The sequence below is a fragment of the Littorina saxatilis genome, linkage group LG5, assembly GCF_037325665.1.
Source record: "Littorina saxatilis isolate snail1 linkage group LG5, US_GU_Lsax_2.0, whole genome shotgun sequence".
Lineage (NCBI taxonomy): Eukaryota > Metazoa > Mollusca > Gastropoda > Littorinimorpha > Littorinidae > Littorina > Littorina saxatilis.
The window spans coordinates 61,306,079-61,323,560 of record NC_090249.1 but is presented as its reverse complement, the minus strand read 5'-3'; the positions used below and the strand labels follow the sequence as shown (position 1 = coordinate 61,323,560).

General features: G+C 40.8%; 1 protein-coding gene across 1 annotated transcript; it reads right to left on the bottom strand.

Annotated features, from left to right (window-relative positions):
* Positions 1-4: 4 nt before the first annotated feature.
* On the bottom strand, positions 5-13,003 carry LOC138967635 (A disintegrin and metalloproteinase with thrombospondin motifs adt-2-like). Its single transcript, XM_070340240.1, has 13 exons — positions 12,983-13,003; positions 12,523-12,623; positions 11,670-11,709; positions 11,118-11,184; positions 10,425-10,686; positions 9,567-9,852; positions 8,630-8,781; positions 6,138-6,224; positions 5,888-5,991; positions 3,701-3,838; positions 2,476-2,604; positions 1,963-2,009; positions 5-411 (listed from the first exon to the last, which is right to left on the bottom strand). The coding sequence occupies exons 2-13, from the start codon at positions 12,586-12,588 to the stop codon at positions 398-400; spliced, it is 1,392 nt and encodes a 463-aa protein (XP_070196341.1). The 5' UTR covers positions 12,589-12,623; positions 12,983-13,003; the 3' UTR covers positions 5-397.
* Positions 13,004-17,482: the final 4,479 nt, after the last annotated feature.

Below are 17,482 nucleotides of genomic sequence, written 5' to 3'. Positions count from 1 at the left end.
AAAAGACGTTTGCTTGTTGTACATTTATTGTCTGAGAGTCAATGAATCTTCAAAACGTACACAGCTCTAAGATTAGATATGGTTAGACATTACTTACTTCTTTGCATGAATTTTCTATGGCGAACAGTGTACAATAGTTCATGATGCGAATATGTTGTGCGCAATTCATGTATTATTCATGGAACAAAATCAGCAGAATGGAATTGTATAAGTCACTTTATTACATACATACAAGTACACAGCATATCTATCTCTCTATCTATTTATCTCTCTCGTTCGCTCTCCAAAAACTTCGACATCCAAAACAAATCACATGCAAACTCTCAAGCAGCACGTCACTTCCTCCCTTTCCGCGCATGCCCTAAGACGTCTTCTTCTTTGAGCTGCCGTGGTCTGTTCAAAAGGTTTTAACTGGAAAGATAAAACAGTTGAAAGTCAGCTATACAATTCCACACAAGATCTGTTGATAAACAACTTACAGAATGACACAATGTAAATGACAGTAACAATATGGTTTCACGTCGGGTATGTTCACCATTTTAATCAAGCTATGATAGGCCTACGATATGATAAATGAAAATGGACGACTCTGAGACAAATGAGACAGAGCGCCATTTTGAAGTATATGTCGTATGCATTTACAAAGCTTACTTTTTCAAATAAAATTGGGTTTTATGAAAGCGTTTTTCTTTTTGTCGTGTTTCACAGAGCATCGGTCCACTTGAGCATATACCCATTTTACCGGTCTGATTACTTTCTGCTTAGAATTGGAATTGTTTTTGAATTAGTTTTATGCATGACACCAGTGTCAACTTACAAAATTAACTGAGCAAAATAATTTCCATTGTTTCTTTGTTTGTTTGCTTAACGCCAAGCCGACCACGAAGGGCCATATCAGGGCGGTGCTGCTTTGACATTTAACGTGCGCCACACACAAGACAGAAGTCGCAGCACAGGATTCATGTCTCACCCAGTCACATTATTCTGACACCGGACCAACCAGTCCTAGCACTAACCCCATAATGCCAGACGCCAGGCGGAGCAGCCACTAGATTACCAATTTTAAAGTCTTAGGTATGACCCGGCCGGGGTTCGAACCCACGACCTCCCGATCACGGGGCGGACGCCTTACCACTAGGCCAACCGTGCCGTAATTTCCATTGTAAAGAGCAAGCAGGTTATTCACGTTGCTGGAGCACAGACTTGTGATAGAGCACTGGACTTGTGATCCTAGTGTCGCGGGCTCGAATACGTGCCGGGATGGACACGGGTCAACTTAATGTGCAGACCCAGAGACGGTATCCATGTCCCACCCCCGTGTCACCACAGTGACACGTAAAAGACCTTGGTCATACTGCCATAAGTGCAGATGGCTGATACCACCTAAACACGCATACACTTGTGTATCTCATCTAAAGTCGGGGGTAACCCCGGGAACATGCCCCTAATGGCTTTGCCGTGAGGGCGTAACATTTCTCTCTATTCACGTTTGGCTTGTGTCAAAGTGGAAGACTATGCTATCAATCCAGTGGGAAACCTAGACGGATCTGCAGCTGTGCTCGTTTACACGGGAAAGACTGTCATTGTCTGCATCAAGTCTTAACATTTCCAAAAATAACTCTGTCGGGTTTCTATGGGTTGAGGAGTGAATGCCCTTGCTTTTTACTCGGACAAATATTGGAGGGGCCTATCACTAGCGAGGGGTGTGTCAGAAACACGGGGACAGGAGCACGTGTGAAGTTATTTGTCAGGGAAAAAGCAAGGGTTATTAACTCTTTCACAACCCACACAAACCCGACGGAGTTATTTCCGAAAATCGTCTATTCCAATGAAATATCGATGCAATCATCGATGAATACTTTCATCCTTTAAGATTTCTCCTTCTATCTTACATAATCCTGAATCATGGCCCTGTGAAGACAGCTTTGTTTTATCCAAGTTTATTTTCTTGAATGGACGCACCTGTATTGGAGTTGTCTTGATGGTGGACACAGCTCTTCTTGGGGTTCCTGGAAGAGAAAGAGGAAGTATAAAAGTCTTGGTATGCTCTTCATTATGTCACGAATAGAAAACTATGCACTGTCATTAGGTTGAGCTGGAATTTTGACTTAGTGAGTCATGCCTATATTACACTGAATATAAGCAGACAAAAATAAAGAAAATTAGATTAGAAAAAGACACAGAAGAATGAGAAGAAAAGGATTGGACAAAAAAGAGACATGGGAAAGAAAAAAAGAAAGAAATCATACTTTAAAAACAGGCGGACACATCATTGAGAGTAGTAAGAACAAACACACACACAAACACACACACACACACACACACACATACACACACACACACACCACACACACACACACACACACACACACACACACACACATACACACGCACACACACACAAACACACACACACACACACACACACACAAACACACACACACACGTTTGGAACACCAAAGAACGACAACTCACGTGAAAGTAGCATCCAAGACCTTCTTGTAACAGGAGCGGAGGTGGTCACGGTTACCTCCCATGAAGCCCCTGACGGGGTCAGAGCCAGAAGCGCAGTTCGCCATCTTGTTCTCATGGCGAAGACCCAGACTGGAACACAAAGAAACACATGAGTGACATTCGCCACGAAGAGTCGTTCATAGATTTTCATGTGGATGCTTGACATTCGCCATGAAGATTCGTTCATAGATATACATATGGATGCTTGACATTCGCCACGAAGAGTCGTTCATAGATAGACATATGGATGCTTGACATTCGCCACGAAGAGTCGTTCATAGATAGACATATGGAAGCTTGACATTCGCCACGAAGAGTCGTTCATAGATATACATATGGATGCTTGACATTCGCCACGAAGAGTCGTTCATAGATAGACATATGGAAGCTTGACATTCGCCACGAAGAGTCGTTCATAGATAGACATATGGAAGCTTGACATTCGCCACGAAGAGTCGTTCATAGATATACATATGGAAGCTTGACATTCGCCACGAAGAGTCGTTCATAGATAGACATATGGAAGCTTGACATTCGCCACGAAGAGTCGTTCATAGATAGACATATGGAAGCTTGACATTCGCCACGAAGAGTCGTTCATAGATATACATATGGAAGCTTGACATTCGCCACGAAGAGTCGTTCATAGTTAGACATATGGAAGCTTGACATTCGCCACGAAGATTCTTTCATTGCTGCTTGAGGTTCGTTACTGCCAAGTGCATGGAGCGTCATTAAGCCCTACTTACAAGAACATGGTTTGGCCACGTCACGAGGCATGACACCCTCCGTTGAAACCCGTATTTCAAAGCTCCGTCGAAAGAGCACGCAGACGCGGAGTACAACGGAAGAGATGGCCCGACAATGCCAAAGAATGGACGCCGATGAGCTTCCCTGACCTTCTGTCGATGTGATCCAACTTTTGATCCTAGGGTCACCGGTTCGACTCCAGGCTGGGACGGACACGGGTCAACTTCGAATGAGTACCCAAGAGTCGGTATCCTTGTCACACCCTCGTGTCACCACATTGGCACGTAAAAGACCTCGGTCACTCTGCTTAAATTGCAGGTGGCTGGTTACATCGAAACCCCCGCATCTGTGTTGCTGCCAGCTTTGCACTGGGAGGAAGCGACCCGAGCTCCCCAGCAATGGGATGATAAAGTGAATGAAATGAAGCACCACTGACCTGTGTCCTAACTCGTGCAGCTCCGTGAAGAAGTTTGTGTTGGCGCCCCTGACGGCAGTACAGCGCCACCTACGTCTGCACACACCTCCGATCCACGATAGTCCGACCCTGCCCTTGGCCTTGGGGGTGATGGGGTTACTGGACAGAAGGAAGCAAATGTCGTCACAGCGGCGTTTAATTAAGGTTCGTCTCTATCGAATGCAAGTGCTCTCTCAAATGGTGAATCGATTAAGGGGGAGGGGGTGGAGGTGTACAACTTTGAGTAGCATCCACCCCGGCCTCACCGATGTTCAGATACTTTGGAAGGCAAACAATTTGGGGGTGATAATTAGTCAGTTAACAGCACTCTACAACAAGTCGCGTAAGGCAAAAAAACAACATTTAGTCAAGTAGCTGTCGAACTCACAGAATGAAACTGAACGCAATGCAATTTTTCAGCAAGACCGTATACTCGTAGCATCGACAGTCCACCGCTCATGGCAAAGGCAGTGAAATTGACAAGAAGAGCGGGGTAGTAGTTGCGCTGAGAAGGATAGCACGCTTTTCTGTACCTCTCTTCGTTTTAACTTTCTGAGCGTGTTTTTAATACAAACATATCATATCTATATGTTTTTGGAATCAGGAACCGACAAGGAATAAAATTAAAGTGTTTTTAAATTGATTTGGAAAATTTAATTTTGATAATAATTTTTATATTTTTAATTTTCAGAGCTTGTTTTTAATCCAAATATAACATATTTATATGTTTTTGGAATTAGAAAATGATGGAGAATAAGATGAACGTAAATTGGGATCGTTTTATACAAAAAATTTATTTTTTACAATTTTCAGATTTTTAATGACCAAAGTCATTAATTAATTTTTAAGCCACCAAGCTAAAATGCAATACCGAAGTCTGGGCTTCGTCGAAGATTACTTGACCAAAATTTCAATCAATTTGGTTGAAAAATGAGAGCGTGACAGTGCCGCCTCAACTTTCACGAAAAGCCGGATATGACGTCATCAAAGACATTTATCAAAAAAATGAAAAAAAAGTCTGGGGATATCATACCCAGTAACTCTCATATCAAATTTCATAAAGATCGGTCAAGTAGTTTAGTCTGAATCGCTCTACACTGCAAACACACGCACAGACAGACAGACAGACAGACAGACACACACACACACACACACACACACACACACACACACACACACACACACACACACACACACACACACACACACACACACACACATACACCACGACCCTCGTCTCGATTCCCCCCTCTACGTTAAAACATTTAGTCAAAACTTGACTAAATGTAAACAAGTCGCGTAAGGCGAAAATACAATATTTAGTCAAGTAGCTGCCATTTTTCAGCAAGACCGTATACTCGTAGCATCGTCAGTCCACCACTCATGGCAAAGGCAGTGAAATTGACAAGAAGAGCGGGGTAGTAGTTGCGCTAAGAAGGATAGCACGCTTTTCTGTACCTCTCTTTGTTTTAACTTTCTGAGCGTGTTTTTAATCCAAACATATCATATCTATATGTTTTTGGAATCAGGAGCCGACAAGAAATAAGATGAAAGTGTTTTTAAATTGATTTGGACAATTTAATTTTGATAATAATTTTTATATATTTAATTTTCAGAGCTTGTTTTTAATCCGAATATAACATATTTATATGTTTTTGGAATCAGCAAATGATGGAGAATAAGATAAACGTAAATTTGGATCGTTTTATAAATTTTTATTTTTTTTTTACAATTTTCAGATTTTTAATGACCAAAGTCATTAATTAATTTTTAAGCCACCAAGCTGAAATGCAATACCGAACCCCGGGCTTCGTCGAAGATTACTTGACCAAAATTTCAACCAATTTGGTTGAAAAATGAGGGCGTGACAGTGCCGCCTCAACTTTCACGAAAAGCCGGATATGACGTCATCAAAGATATTTTAGTCTGAATCGCTCTACACACACACACACACACACAGACACACAGACACACACACACACGCACATACACCACGACCCTCGTTTCGATTCCCCCTCGATGTTAAAATATTTAGTCAAAACTTGACTAAATATAAAAAGGAAGAATTTGAGAGTTAAATTCGATGCAATTCTCTTCAAGAGGAAACTATTTAGCAATGTTTACAAATGAATGGTGTTAAGGTACAGCCCGGGAAACTCGGACACTTACCCGGTGTGAATGGTGACCTGGTCGTAAGGCAGGTGCTTGGTGTTCCCACAGATGGCGTGCATTCGCGTGACGAGGGAGTCGGAGGCTTTCGTCTTGTACCAGCTCTGAAAACACAATCAAAAACAGCTTTAAAAACCAGCAGGCCCAACGTAGTCTATTAAGGGGGATTGCACATGACAATTCCCGAATGGTTTACGTGAATGTTTGCGCACGAAGGGAGGTAACTTCAAGGATGTTGGTGCGTACTTACAGGGTTTTTCCTCCAGATCTCCAAGGCAACCAGCCTGAGAGTGATGTCCCATCCTGCCTGTTTTCTGTTTCCCAGCACGCCGGCCGCCTGGACAACAAATACAGGGTGATGCATGTGTAACCGAGTGCCAATTTACTTTACCCTTTCTCACCGAGCACAAACACTCAAAGCAACTGACACAAGTTATATTACCAGGTTCTTTTATTCCATAAGATGAAAAGGGGAATGTGTGGGATAACGGGGGTTTACTTTCAAATACAAAACTTTCAATGTATTACAACAGGACTAAACAACTCCAAAAAACAACGCTCTCAATTCTTCACTCTAAAACTATATTCTAAATTCTCCCTCTAAAGCTACACTTTAAAAACACACTAAATCCTTCCTCCAAACTACACTCTAAAACTCTACTCTAAATCCTCACTCTCCACTTTAACCCAAAAAAACACAATGAAACTCTAATCTAAAACAAACGAAATCTAAAAAAACAACCTAAAAACAATTCTTAAAAAAACCAAATCTACAAAAACTCACTGAGCCCCTCTAACAAAAACTAGTCTACAGAACCCAGTCCACGAAAACCAGTCTACGAGAACCAGTCTACGAAAACTAATCTACGAGAATTACCAGTCTACGAGAACTAATCTACGAGAACCAGTCTACGAAAACCAGTCTACGAGAACTAATCTACGAGAACCAGTCTACGAGAACTAATCTACAAAACCCCATCTACGAAAACCTAGCTAGAAAACCCATCTACAAAAACCTAGCTAAAATAACCCACTAAAAAACCCGTCTACGAAAACCCCATCTAAAAAAGAGACCCCGTCGCGCACTCCGCCATCCAGCAAAAGAATTCCTCACATCCCAAAGGATTTCAGCCTGTGACCAAACATGTCACACCAGGCGTCCAGAAAACACACGCACAAAAATATACGTTGTCTTTCTTCAGAATTCCAAGCAGAAAGAAAGTCTCAGTAGGTCCCAGGGCCCAACATCCCGCGTGCCTGCGTCACAAGGTTAACACACGTTCGACTCGAGGGGTGTCGAGTACCTTTACTTTCTCTACTTGGTGTTTGACATCACCTTCAACTATTCAAAATTACATCGCGGCGGAGAGAAAAAGAGAGATGGAATAAAGTCACCCGTCAATTGTTTCCTGTTCACAAAAACATTAATCACAATTTTACTCCAGAAACTTATACAAAAAAACCATCGCTTTACCTATGCAAATTTAAGAATCGGCCCTTCCGCCAGACCATTCCAATAAAGACAAAACACAGTCTCGGAAACCTTAGTGGATCCCCGATAGTACAGGGGTACCCGAGTTCACAAGTTCAAACGGATGTACACAAGTGCATGTGTACCGTAACTGTCGTCGGTCACAAGCTCACACATGATTGATGAATGACGACAAATACAGGGTGATGCATGATTGATGAATGACGACAAATACAGGGTGATGCATGATTGATGAATGACGACAAATACAGGGTGATGCATGATTGATGAATGACGACAAATACAGGGTGATGCATGATTGATGAATGACGACAAATACAGGCTGATGCATGATTGATGAATGACGACAAATACAGGGTGATGCATGATTGATGAATGACGACAAATACAGGGTGATGCTGATGAATGACGACAAATACAGGGTGATGCATGATTGATGAATGACGACAAATACAGGGTGATGCATGATTGGTGAATGACGACAAATACAGGCTGATGCATGATTGATGAATGACGACAAATACAGGGTGATGCATGATTGATGAATGACGACAAATACAGGGTGATGCATGATTGATGAATGACGACAAATACAGGGTGATGCATGATTGATGAATGACGACAAATACAGGGTGATGCATGATTGATGAATGACGACAAAATAATACATACACTACAGTTTCAAGCAAGGTAGAATAATAAGGTCTCTGTCAAATAAGTTTTGTTTTTAACACACAATATATATGTGACAGGGAAGGCTACAGCTCCTTTTACAGCAGACTCTGCACCCGAGTTGTTGGCCTTTAAGTCAACACCCGTGGTTTGTAGAATTCTGTTTGTGATGGGGTCTGGTGGTTTCTGATTGTCTGTATGTTCATGGAAACCTTCGGGTTTGCATAACAGTTTTTATAGGGCTTTTATTAGCCCTAAAATTTTCAATCCTGTTTGATTGCACTTTGCTTCCCGGGGTGATCGTAGTGTTTCGGCACACGGTTACATATATTACGAAATATTTTGGACCTTCGAATTATTGCAACTCGGATACAGAGAAAGACATAGAGAAGCAAGCACGCACACATAGACACACAAACACAGAGACACAAACACAGAGACACACACGGAAACACACACACACACATACACACACACACAAACACACACACATACACACACACACACACACACACACACACACACACACACACACACACACACACACACACACACACAATGCTTAACACTGAACTCACAGAGCTCCACTTGTTGAGGATCAGGTTGGTGATCTGTCCAGTGGTGATCAAGCCCATCTTGGCCTTGATGTCGCCCAGATAGTGACTGTCCACGTAGTCCGCGATCTCGATGACCACTGTCCGCGCGCTGATGCTGCGTCTGCCGCCATCTTCTTTGAACATCACAAACAGATACCAAATATAAAATCAAATTCGCTTTTGAGCGTGTGGGCAGAAACAAGTAAACATTAATACTTGCACTGACAACTAAGGCAAATAGAAAACAAGAAAGATATGTTATTGAAAAGTTTATATTATGACAAAACAAGAAAGATATGTTATTGAAAAGTTTATATTATGACAAAACAAAACGTTACGTTCACTATGGAAATTAAAATAAAAATGTATGTCATAAATTAAACGTTCCAAGAACATAGCGTTCTTGTTTTTGTTATGCTGAATTCTGGAACGTTGGCAGTCTATTTGCTTTGGGATTAAGGCAACTAGACTTACAAAGGGTCAAAATTAAATATCCTGTAATGACAATCGATACAACTGCCAAAGATGTGAGAACGTTGCAGACAGACACGTTGCACGAGACTCGGAAATGGTCCGAAAAGCATTGTGTTGAAATCCGTGGAATTTCTTTTATAGTTTTGATAATGTTTATGTTTCCCTATATTGAGGAGCGATCCCTTGTAAATCATCAATGCGTCGCTACAGTTCCCCCGTTAAAACAATGCCCTAACCTGGCCAAAAAAGCTTGGTTGAAAGACTTTTTTTCTTTCTTTTTTTTCTTCTTTCTTAGTTTGTTTCTTTCTTTCTTAATTTCGTTCTTTTTCTTTATTTCTTACTTACTTACTTTCTTTCTGTCTTTCTTTCTTTCTTTTTCTCTCAAAAGCGTCGATTCCGTCATATTGCTCATGCGCGATCTCAATCAAGTGTTTGTTCAATTTACCTGATTCTTCTTCCTCCTCTGGTATCTCAGCACCATCCTCTTCGAAAGATTCCTCCTCGCTCTCTTCCTCCTCCGATATCTGAAGACCGTCCTCCTCAAGGGGTTCCAGCTCATCCAGGGTCCGTCTCTTCATCGTCTCATCGCCAGCCATCAGGCCCTCCTGCGCATGCGCAGCGTCTTGCCACGTGACCAGCACGCGCATGACGTCATCAACGGATCGCTTGTCGGTGTCTTCCGGTAGTGTGTGAACCTCGTAGTATCGTTTCTCTGTGTTGACTGATCCGATCTGAAATGACAGATTAGACAATTGACGTTTTACAAGCACTTAGAATACGTAGGAGGTAAAAGCTTTCCTTGACTTCTCGTGGAGCGATAATCTTGGAGGAATAAAATAGAGGAAAGGTAACAAGTGCCAAAATAGGAACCTATACGAAATTTCACTTTGTAGTTTCTGGACACTCCTGCACTATAAGTCTTTGGATGTACAATGAATGCAAATGCAAATGCTTGAGATTTGCCTGATTATGTGCGTGGCTGTTTGTTTGTTTTTTGGTGTGTTTTTTAATGTAAAGCTCGACGCCAGATCCACAAGATTGAATTTAAAATCTAATGCCTGATAAAATGAAACCAACTATCAGATTAGTCAGGTACACAAACAAAAAACAAACAGAATTTGACTTCTAGTTTATTTCCTTAATGGATTAAAATTTAAAGGCGCATCTATCTCTGATCACCTCTCTCTCTCTCTCTCTCTCTCTCTCTCTCTCTCTCTCTCTCTCTCTCTCTCTCTCTCTCTCTCTCTCTCTCTCTCTCTCTCTCTCTCTCTCTCTCCCCCCCCCACTCGCTCCCCAGACTTACCAGCTCCCCATCACACATGGCCAGGTTGGCGTATCCCTCTGCGCCTTCCAGCGGTCCGGAGAAAAAGCAGTCTGCGGCCCGGAGCTGAGTGACCTCCCTTTTGCCGTCTTCTGTCACTTCCGTTAGTGTTGCACCGGAAGTGTCGATGGAGCGTCTCTTCAGGGTCATGCGCAGACGCTCGCCGGAAGCGAGGTGTAGGGCGAAGCTGTGTTTGTCCGACGAAGGGTCTGAACCGTGCGCCTCGATGTCTCGTCTGCTTTGTCTGAAAAGTATCGTTCATACGTTCAGAGAAAATAAAACAATGAGAATGAAGCGTTAAAAGGTGTGATTGAACTCTGATGTCTTTTCTAGAATCGACCTACAGGTAAAACACAGATTAATATGATATATCGTAGCGTCAGCAGCTGAATATTATTATCATGTTGTTATATATTTTACAGGCACTTCGTCGAGTAGATTGTGATGACAATTTTGCAACCAAATTCTTGGAGAGTGTGTCACTTAAGCACAAGCTAACATTATCACAAGTCCGTTAAAAGTAGTTGACGTATCTCTTGATTTTAGAGTTGGCTTTAATTCTAAGGGCACAGCTTAATGACAGATGTTTTCCCTGCTTTGCATTCATATTGTTATAATGTTGACTATAATGTTGTTAAATATTGGGGTTTTTAACTTGTGTATCAGACGGCTCACCCTCTCTCCTCATTGGTCAGTGTGTCCACAGCGTGTAGATGGGCCAATGAAAAGCCAGCAACGTTCTCTGAAACATGCAAATGATGTTGTGTTTAGATAACCTTCTTCGATCAATAGTTAGCATTTGGTTGTGGTTAAAGCTTTAAAATACGATCCTTTATGTAAGATAATAAAAAGAATTCTTTTTGAAACTGGCTGACGATGTCATAGCTTTCAGCCTGTATTGAATGTATCGTTTACAATTCATAGCCGGGGTATTGTTTTTCTTATTTAACTGCATTTGAAGTCATCGGTCTATCTGAGCGGTGAAGGTTTCTCATTTGGTGAGCAGCCGTTTTTCTGTAAACTATATATGATAATGAAAGTAGATAGTTTCAACATTGACGACAACTGTATTTTGATTGTTACGTTATAGTGTAGCTTTTTCGTTAAGTTCGCTTGAAACTTGAACATAAAAAGTATGCATAGATAAGAAACAGTTGGAACAAAATAACTGTGAAATCAAAACTTAAACGCATAATAATACGACAAACAATGGGATAAAGTCATTACCTGATCGAACCATTCGTTGTAGGTGGTCGGGTAACTCCATCTGAAAAAAAATAGAAGTCGACAGTTGAATATAAAACTACATAAACAAAACTAAGTTCGATTTTATTTCATTACCTGTATTTTAGACAGTATATATATATAATGTACTTTGCAGATACCATACATGTACATGTATAACACTGATATGAAAAATATTCTGTTAACAAAATATTGTGTGAAGAATCCATGTCAAAGAACAATTCTCCGAACTTAACAAAGGAAACAGCCACATTGAGTGCCTATAATAACATGTTCGGGTTACGTGTGAGCTCGTTTGCCCATTTGGGTTCCCCACACTATACTCTGAGAGCATAGTCAGCTCACTCCGCTTTCGTTGAGTAGGCATGTTGGGTATTTTCGTGTTTCCATTACCCACCGAACTCCGACATGGATTACAGGATCTTTTCCGTGCGCACTTGGTCTTGTGCTTGCGTGTACACACGAAGGGGGTTAAGTCACTAGCAGGTCTGCACATAAGTTGACCTGGGAGATCGGAAAAATCTCCACTCTTAACCCACCAGGCGGCAGCGACCGGGATTCGAACTCACGACCTCCCGATTAGGAGGCCGACGTCTTACCAACACGCCACTGCGCCCGTCAGTTGGGGTACGAAAATGGGTATAATAGTCTTGTGCTAAATTTACATTAGCAGCACCATAATCTTCACCAAAAAAATAAGTTGACTTAAAAGAAAAGGCACCCTCTAATTGTCTTGCATTTTTGTCGTATCTATGCCTTTGATGTATTATGGAAGTGGTCATCAGGCCTCCCGTATTTCTGACACAATAATCACTGACGTCCTAAGTACACTCACCCCCAGTTCTGTTGACCGTCCGCTGACCAGAGGAACGAGTAGTAATATAAATATGCGAGAATCCATCGTAGCTTGATGTCAACACCTTAGTACAGGAAAATCTGCAAAGAAAACGATCAGGAAATTAAATTAAAATAACGAAAACTAGAACTAAAACAAAGTCGCAAAACCAAAATGATCAGTAAAAATGTAATTCAGTACAAATCGGCACTATCTATTTGTGTATAACTTCCGCAAATTCCAACAAAGTTGATTGTTTTATCCGACCTGCCCTTATTTCGGCAAAGTTTCAGGATAAATATCTTAATATTTTTTGCAAAGAAAATCACTACTTGTCGTAAAGGAGCAAAATCGAATGTTCATTTTCTAGAAATGAAGAAGCACTCACAACGATATGAGGCAGCAGTTATTTTTAAACAGACACTGACACAAACAGACAGATAGTTGACAGAGAGCTTACCTTGTTCGTATGAAGACCTGGGAACACACACCATTGGACGGTGCAGACTCCAGCATTTATGCAAACTCAGTTTCTACACCAACGGAAATTACAAACTGCCTGCCCATCTAACAGTGTCCGCAGGTTGTTGTCCGTTGCTTCATCAAGATCGTCACCCAACTGTTACTTCTCTCGTACAGAAATCAATGCAACACTTTCCAGTGATAATAAGAATTAATTGTATTTTGCAACAGTTTCCTGTTGATTCAGGTCATCTCCACCAAACGGTTTAATACACCACCCCCCCCCCCCCCTCCCAGACCTGGGAACACACACCATTGAACGGTGCAGACTCCAGTATTTTATACAAACTCAGTTTCTACACCAACGGAAATTACAAACATTGTCCGCAGGTTGTTGTCCGTTGCTTCATCAAGATCGTCTCCCAACCGTTCCTTCTCTCGTACAGAAATCAATGCAACACTTTCCAATGATAATAAGAATTAATTAACTTTAGAAACGGCAAATATACAACACACACAGCCAACGGCACTGGAACAGCCGTTGTTTCCTCTGAGTAGTTATCAGCTGACTGCTGGAACGCGAAAAGGAACTCGTTATGCACTGGTATTACAACTGCTGTAATAGAAATTAATATGAACTTGTATTACTAATTAATCCTTGGTTTAAACATAAGTTTATTTTAACAAAGGTTACAATCATGACATGTATACAAAGTTCACAGAAACAGCAACAAGCTAGAAGCTTATAGTGGTGTTCCTGCACGACAGTACAACATAAGGCGGTAACGGCTGAAAAATGTGTCTCAATAAACCAAATCTATTAATAACGTAATGAACGTTGCATAATGATGATAAAGAAAGACAGTAAAGGAAGGAAGGAGGGAAAGAAGATGAATAAAAGAAGAGGGGTGGGCGTTATTTCAATTAACCAACAACGAGTACTATGGTATAGTCTAAGTGATTGTGCTTTAGTTTCCTGGAAGAATAGTCTTTTCTTAGTCTGTTTTTCAGATGTGTATGTAGGCTTATACAAGAGAAAACAAAGGATAAATAAGAATATAAAAAATTATTACCAATGCAGTGCCCCATATGGCTTTTTGACCAATCAGGACGGATTCTAGGTGACCCTCTAAATGTTATAACGTTCAGGCAGGGACCCTTTTTGTTTATCACGCTAAAAATTAACAAAACCAAGTACAAATGTAATATCAGCGTGATTTATTCTAAAGAATGACACTTCAAATGCTGTCAGATAATACTCTCTTTATCTAAAAAATACCGAAAAGCAAGTTTTGTCGGTGGGTGCGTTACGGAACAGCAAGGCACCGCCCATCGTCTGAGTGTCCGTCGCGATATAACCTTGAATGGTTGAAAACGACGTTAAACACCAAATAAAGAAAGAAAGATCGTCTGAGTGTGCAATGCCGACCGCTCACTTGAAATCTAAATGATCAAAGTTCGCAAAAATCAAGTGAAATTGCGTCACTCGCTTTACATCAAATGTATCTTTACGTCATTTCCCATCCGTCTGGAGTCGGTTCTAAATCTGTCGCTCTCTGTTCAACGAGCAAAAGCGAAGAAACCGAAACGCATGTTCAACATGGTTTATCTTGTGAGATTGTTGTGTGTCAATAATAATAATAATAAGAAGAAGAACATTTATATAGCGCTAAATCAAAAACTTTCGTTAAAAAGGCTTGCTCTAAGCGCTTGACATCTAAACTAAAACGTCATTCACACTCTTTACAATGATGTACAAGAACTTCATGTCACACTCTTTCATTCAGTATAGCACCATTCACACAGTTGTTATTCTGTACAAGACAATAAGTTAGTCTAACATTTAGAATATTCATAAGATGAAAACAAGAGAAAACCAGACTGATTAAAACAACTGCTTAGTGCTAACAAAGCATGAATCTTAATGATAACGTAATACATGTTTAACTGTTAAGACCATAAAAAAAAACCTATATGCTAAAATAACTTCGAACTTTTAAGAACTTCTTATAAGATACACAGCACATCTAGCTAAACACCAGAATGATAAAACAAAAGGCAACTCGTTAAAACTATTAAATGCATCAATGTCTAAAACACGAAAGACTCAAATATAAGATACACAATTTTCTAGAATTGTTTATTAAAACTGAAACCGACCTGCTCAAAGTAAACCATACCCACCCCCTCCCTACCCACCCCCAACCCTGTATTTGACCTGTAAATATTCATCAGGTCAGGTGTGTTACTCTGATTGGCTGACTCAGGTCACGAGAATTATTTGACTGACAGGCATAATCAGGTAGAAGCCCTCAAGTTCCCATAACGGCTGTTCTGTCTAATTCGCGGGGTCGCTTCGAAATTTCTTTTGGTCGAATTAAACGGTAATAAAACCGTTATTTCTAATATGCTGACTGTTAGCAAATGATAACAGACATGTCTCACAAACGATATCAGCATTCGCCTAAAAGGCTCATGCTTGATATCTTTTTTCTCGACATGTCTTGTTATCATTTGCTAACAGTCAGCATATTAGAAATAACTCATAAGAATGGTATGTTCCTGTAACGTTTAGTTATTGACAGAACGAACCGTAACATTTACAAAACGTTAAAGGAAAAATAAAACCTTTTGACGAAGACACACACGAGATAAGGTATTAAAGCATTATTAAATGGAGAAAGTCAATGCAGATCGGACAATGAAGAAATAGGGCTGGGTGGGCAGCAAGGGAAGGAAGGCAGGTTAGGTAATTAGGGATCCTTATGGGGGGGGGGGGGGGGGAGGTGGTGGTGTATTAAACCGTTTGGCGGAGATGCCTTGAATGAACAGGAAACTGTTGCAGAACTCAATTAAATGAGATTCCACTAACATTCTCCCACGATGAATGAGTTTAACAAATTGTCCTAACGTTTGTGGAAACAGTCACCCTAGGGTTGGTTCAGTTGGTGTTGTATTTTTATTTTGTAATGTTTTGTTCGGTTTTGTTTAGTTTCTTTTGTTCGTTTCTTTCTTTTGCCTGGTCCAAGCTTTTGCCTGGTCCAAGCTTTTGGTATCTATCTGTCTGTCTGTTACTTCTGTTTTTTCTTAGGTGTTTTTAAAAAAAATTGTTTATTGTTTGCTTGTTTGTTTGTGAGCTCGTTTTTTTGTTAGTACAGTACCTTCGCCTGTTCCTTCATTTGTTCGTCCGTGTGTATGTTTGTTCACTCGCTCGATTGTTTGTTTGTTTGTTTTTGCGTTTGTTTGATAGCTCATTCATTCGTTTGTTCCTTTGTTCGTTAGTTCGTCTGTCTGTCTGTCCGTCCGTCCGAACTTATATGTTTGTATGTTTGTTTGTTTGTTTGTTTGTTTTTTTGTTTGTTCTTCCTTTCTTTTCTTTGCTGTGGGTAACAATGTAACAATGTATGATGATTAGTAGTGATTCAATTGATAAACCGTACTTTGTACTCATCTTTCAAGTCAAAAGTAAAATTATACTTCTGCACCTGTTTGTGTGTAAGTGTGTGTGTGTGTCTGTGTGCATGTCCGTGCGTGCGTACGTGAGTGCTTGCGTGCGAGTGTGTGTGTGTGTGTGTGTATGTGTGGGTGTGTGCGTGTGTGTGTGTGCGTGCGTCCGTGCGTGCGTGCGTGTGTGTGTGCGTGCGTTCGTGTGTGAGAGTGTGTTTGAGCGAGAAAGAGAGATACAGAGGGAACGAGAGATAGGGTGTGTGTGTTTCTATATGAGTGCATGGAGGGGGTTGTCCATTGGTTGCTCGGCGGCTGGCTGGTTGGTGTAGAGAAAAGCTAACCATGTAGTGCGTTTGGCCTGCGACATATCTAGGTCATAAAATCAGAACAGATATGTTTCTATTTAGTTTCAATTTATTCTCCATTCATATTTTCAAATGTACAGCACAACAAACACACCATCATCAACATCATCATCATCAAGAAGGAGAAGAACAACAACAACACAGTCACAGATAAATCAAAGAAAAAACATTCAATTTTCACATTAGTTTCTTGAAAACCTTTTTTTTTTTAATCACATCTACTACCGCAGTTACAATGACATGCGCGTTATCTCTCCAACACGCTGCTCAGATCTGAGACCACAACAAATAGCAATCATTACAGCCATTGTTGTCTTTACAAATTGTTTTAAAAATCTGGTTAAAAAAATGTCAACATTAAAATAGCCGTCCTCTGAAGTGAAATGACTGTTCGGTCTGGAATCAGTGACAAGGCAAGATAAGGGGGACAATGATCAGCAGCGATTGAAAATGCAGAGTTCTTTCCCTTACTCTCTGAGTGTTTGTGTTGCTGTCGAGTTATGCTGAGGTGTTTGCGAAGGGTTAAATACCGATGATGGTAGGTCCGATGTAGCTTTCTTTCTCTCAAAAAGGACATCCATCTCTCTCTTTACAAGTGAGGCAGTCAAAAGAGGCTTTTGCCATAAGAGTAAGCTTAAACATGCTCATGTTAAAGGCACAGTACGCCTCCCGTAAACCATCACAGA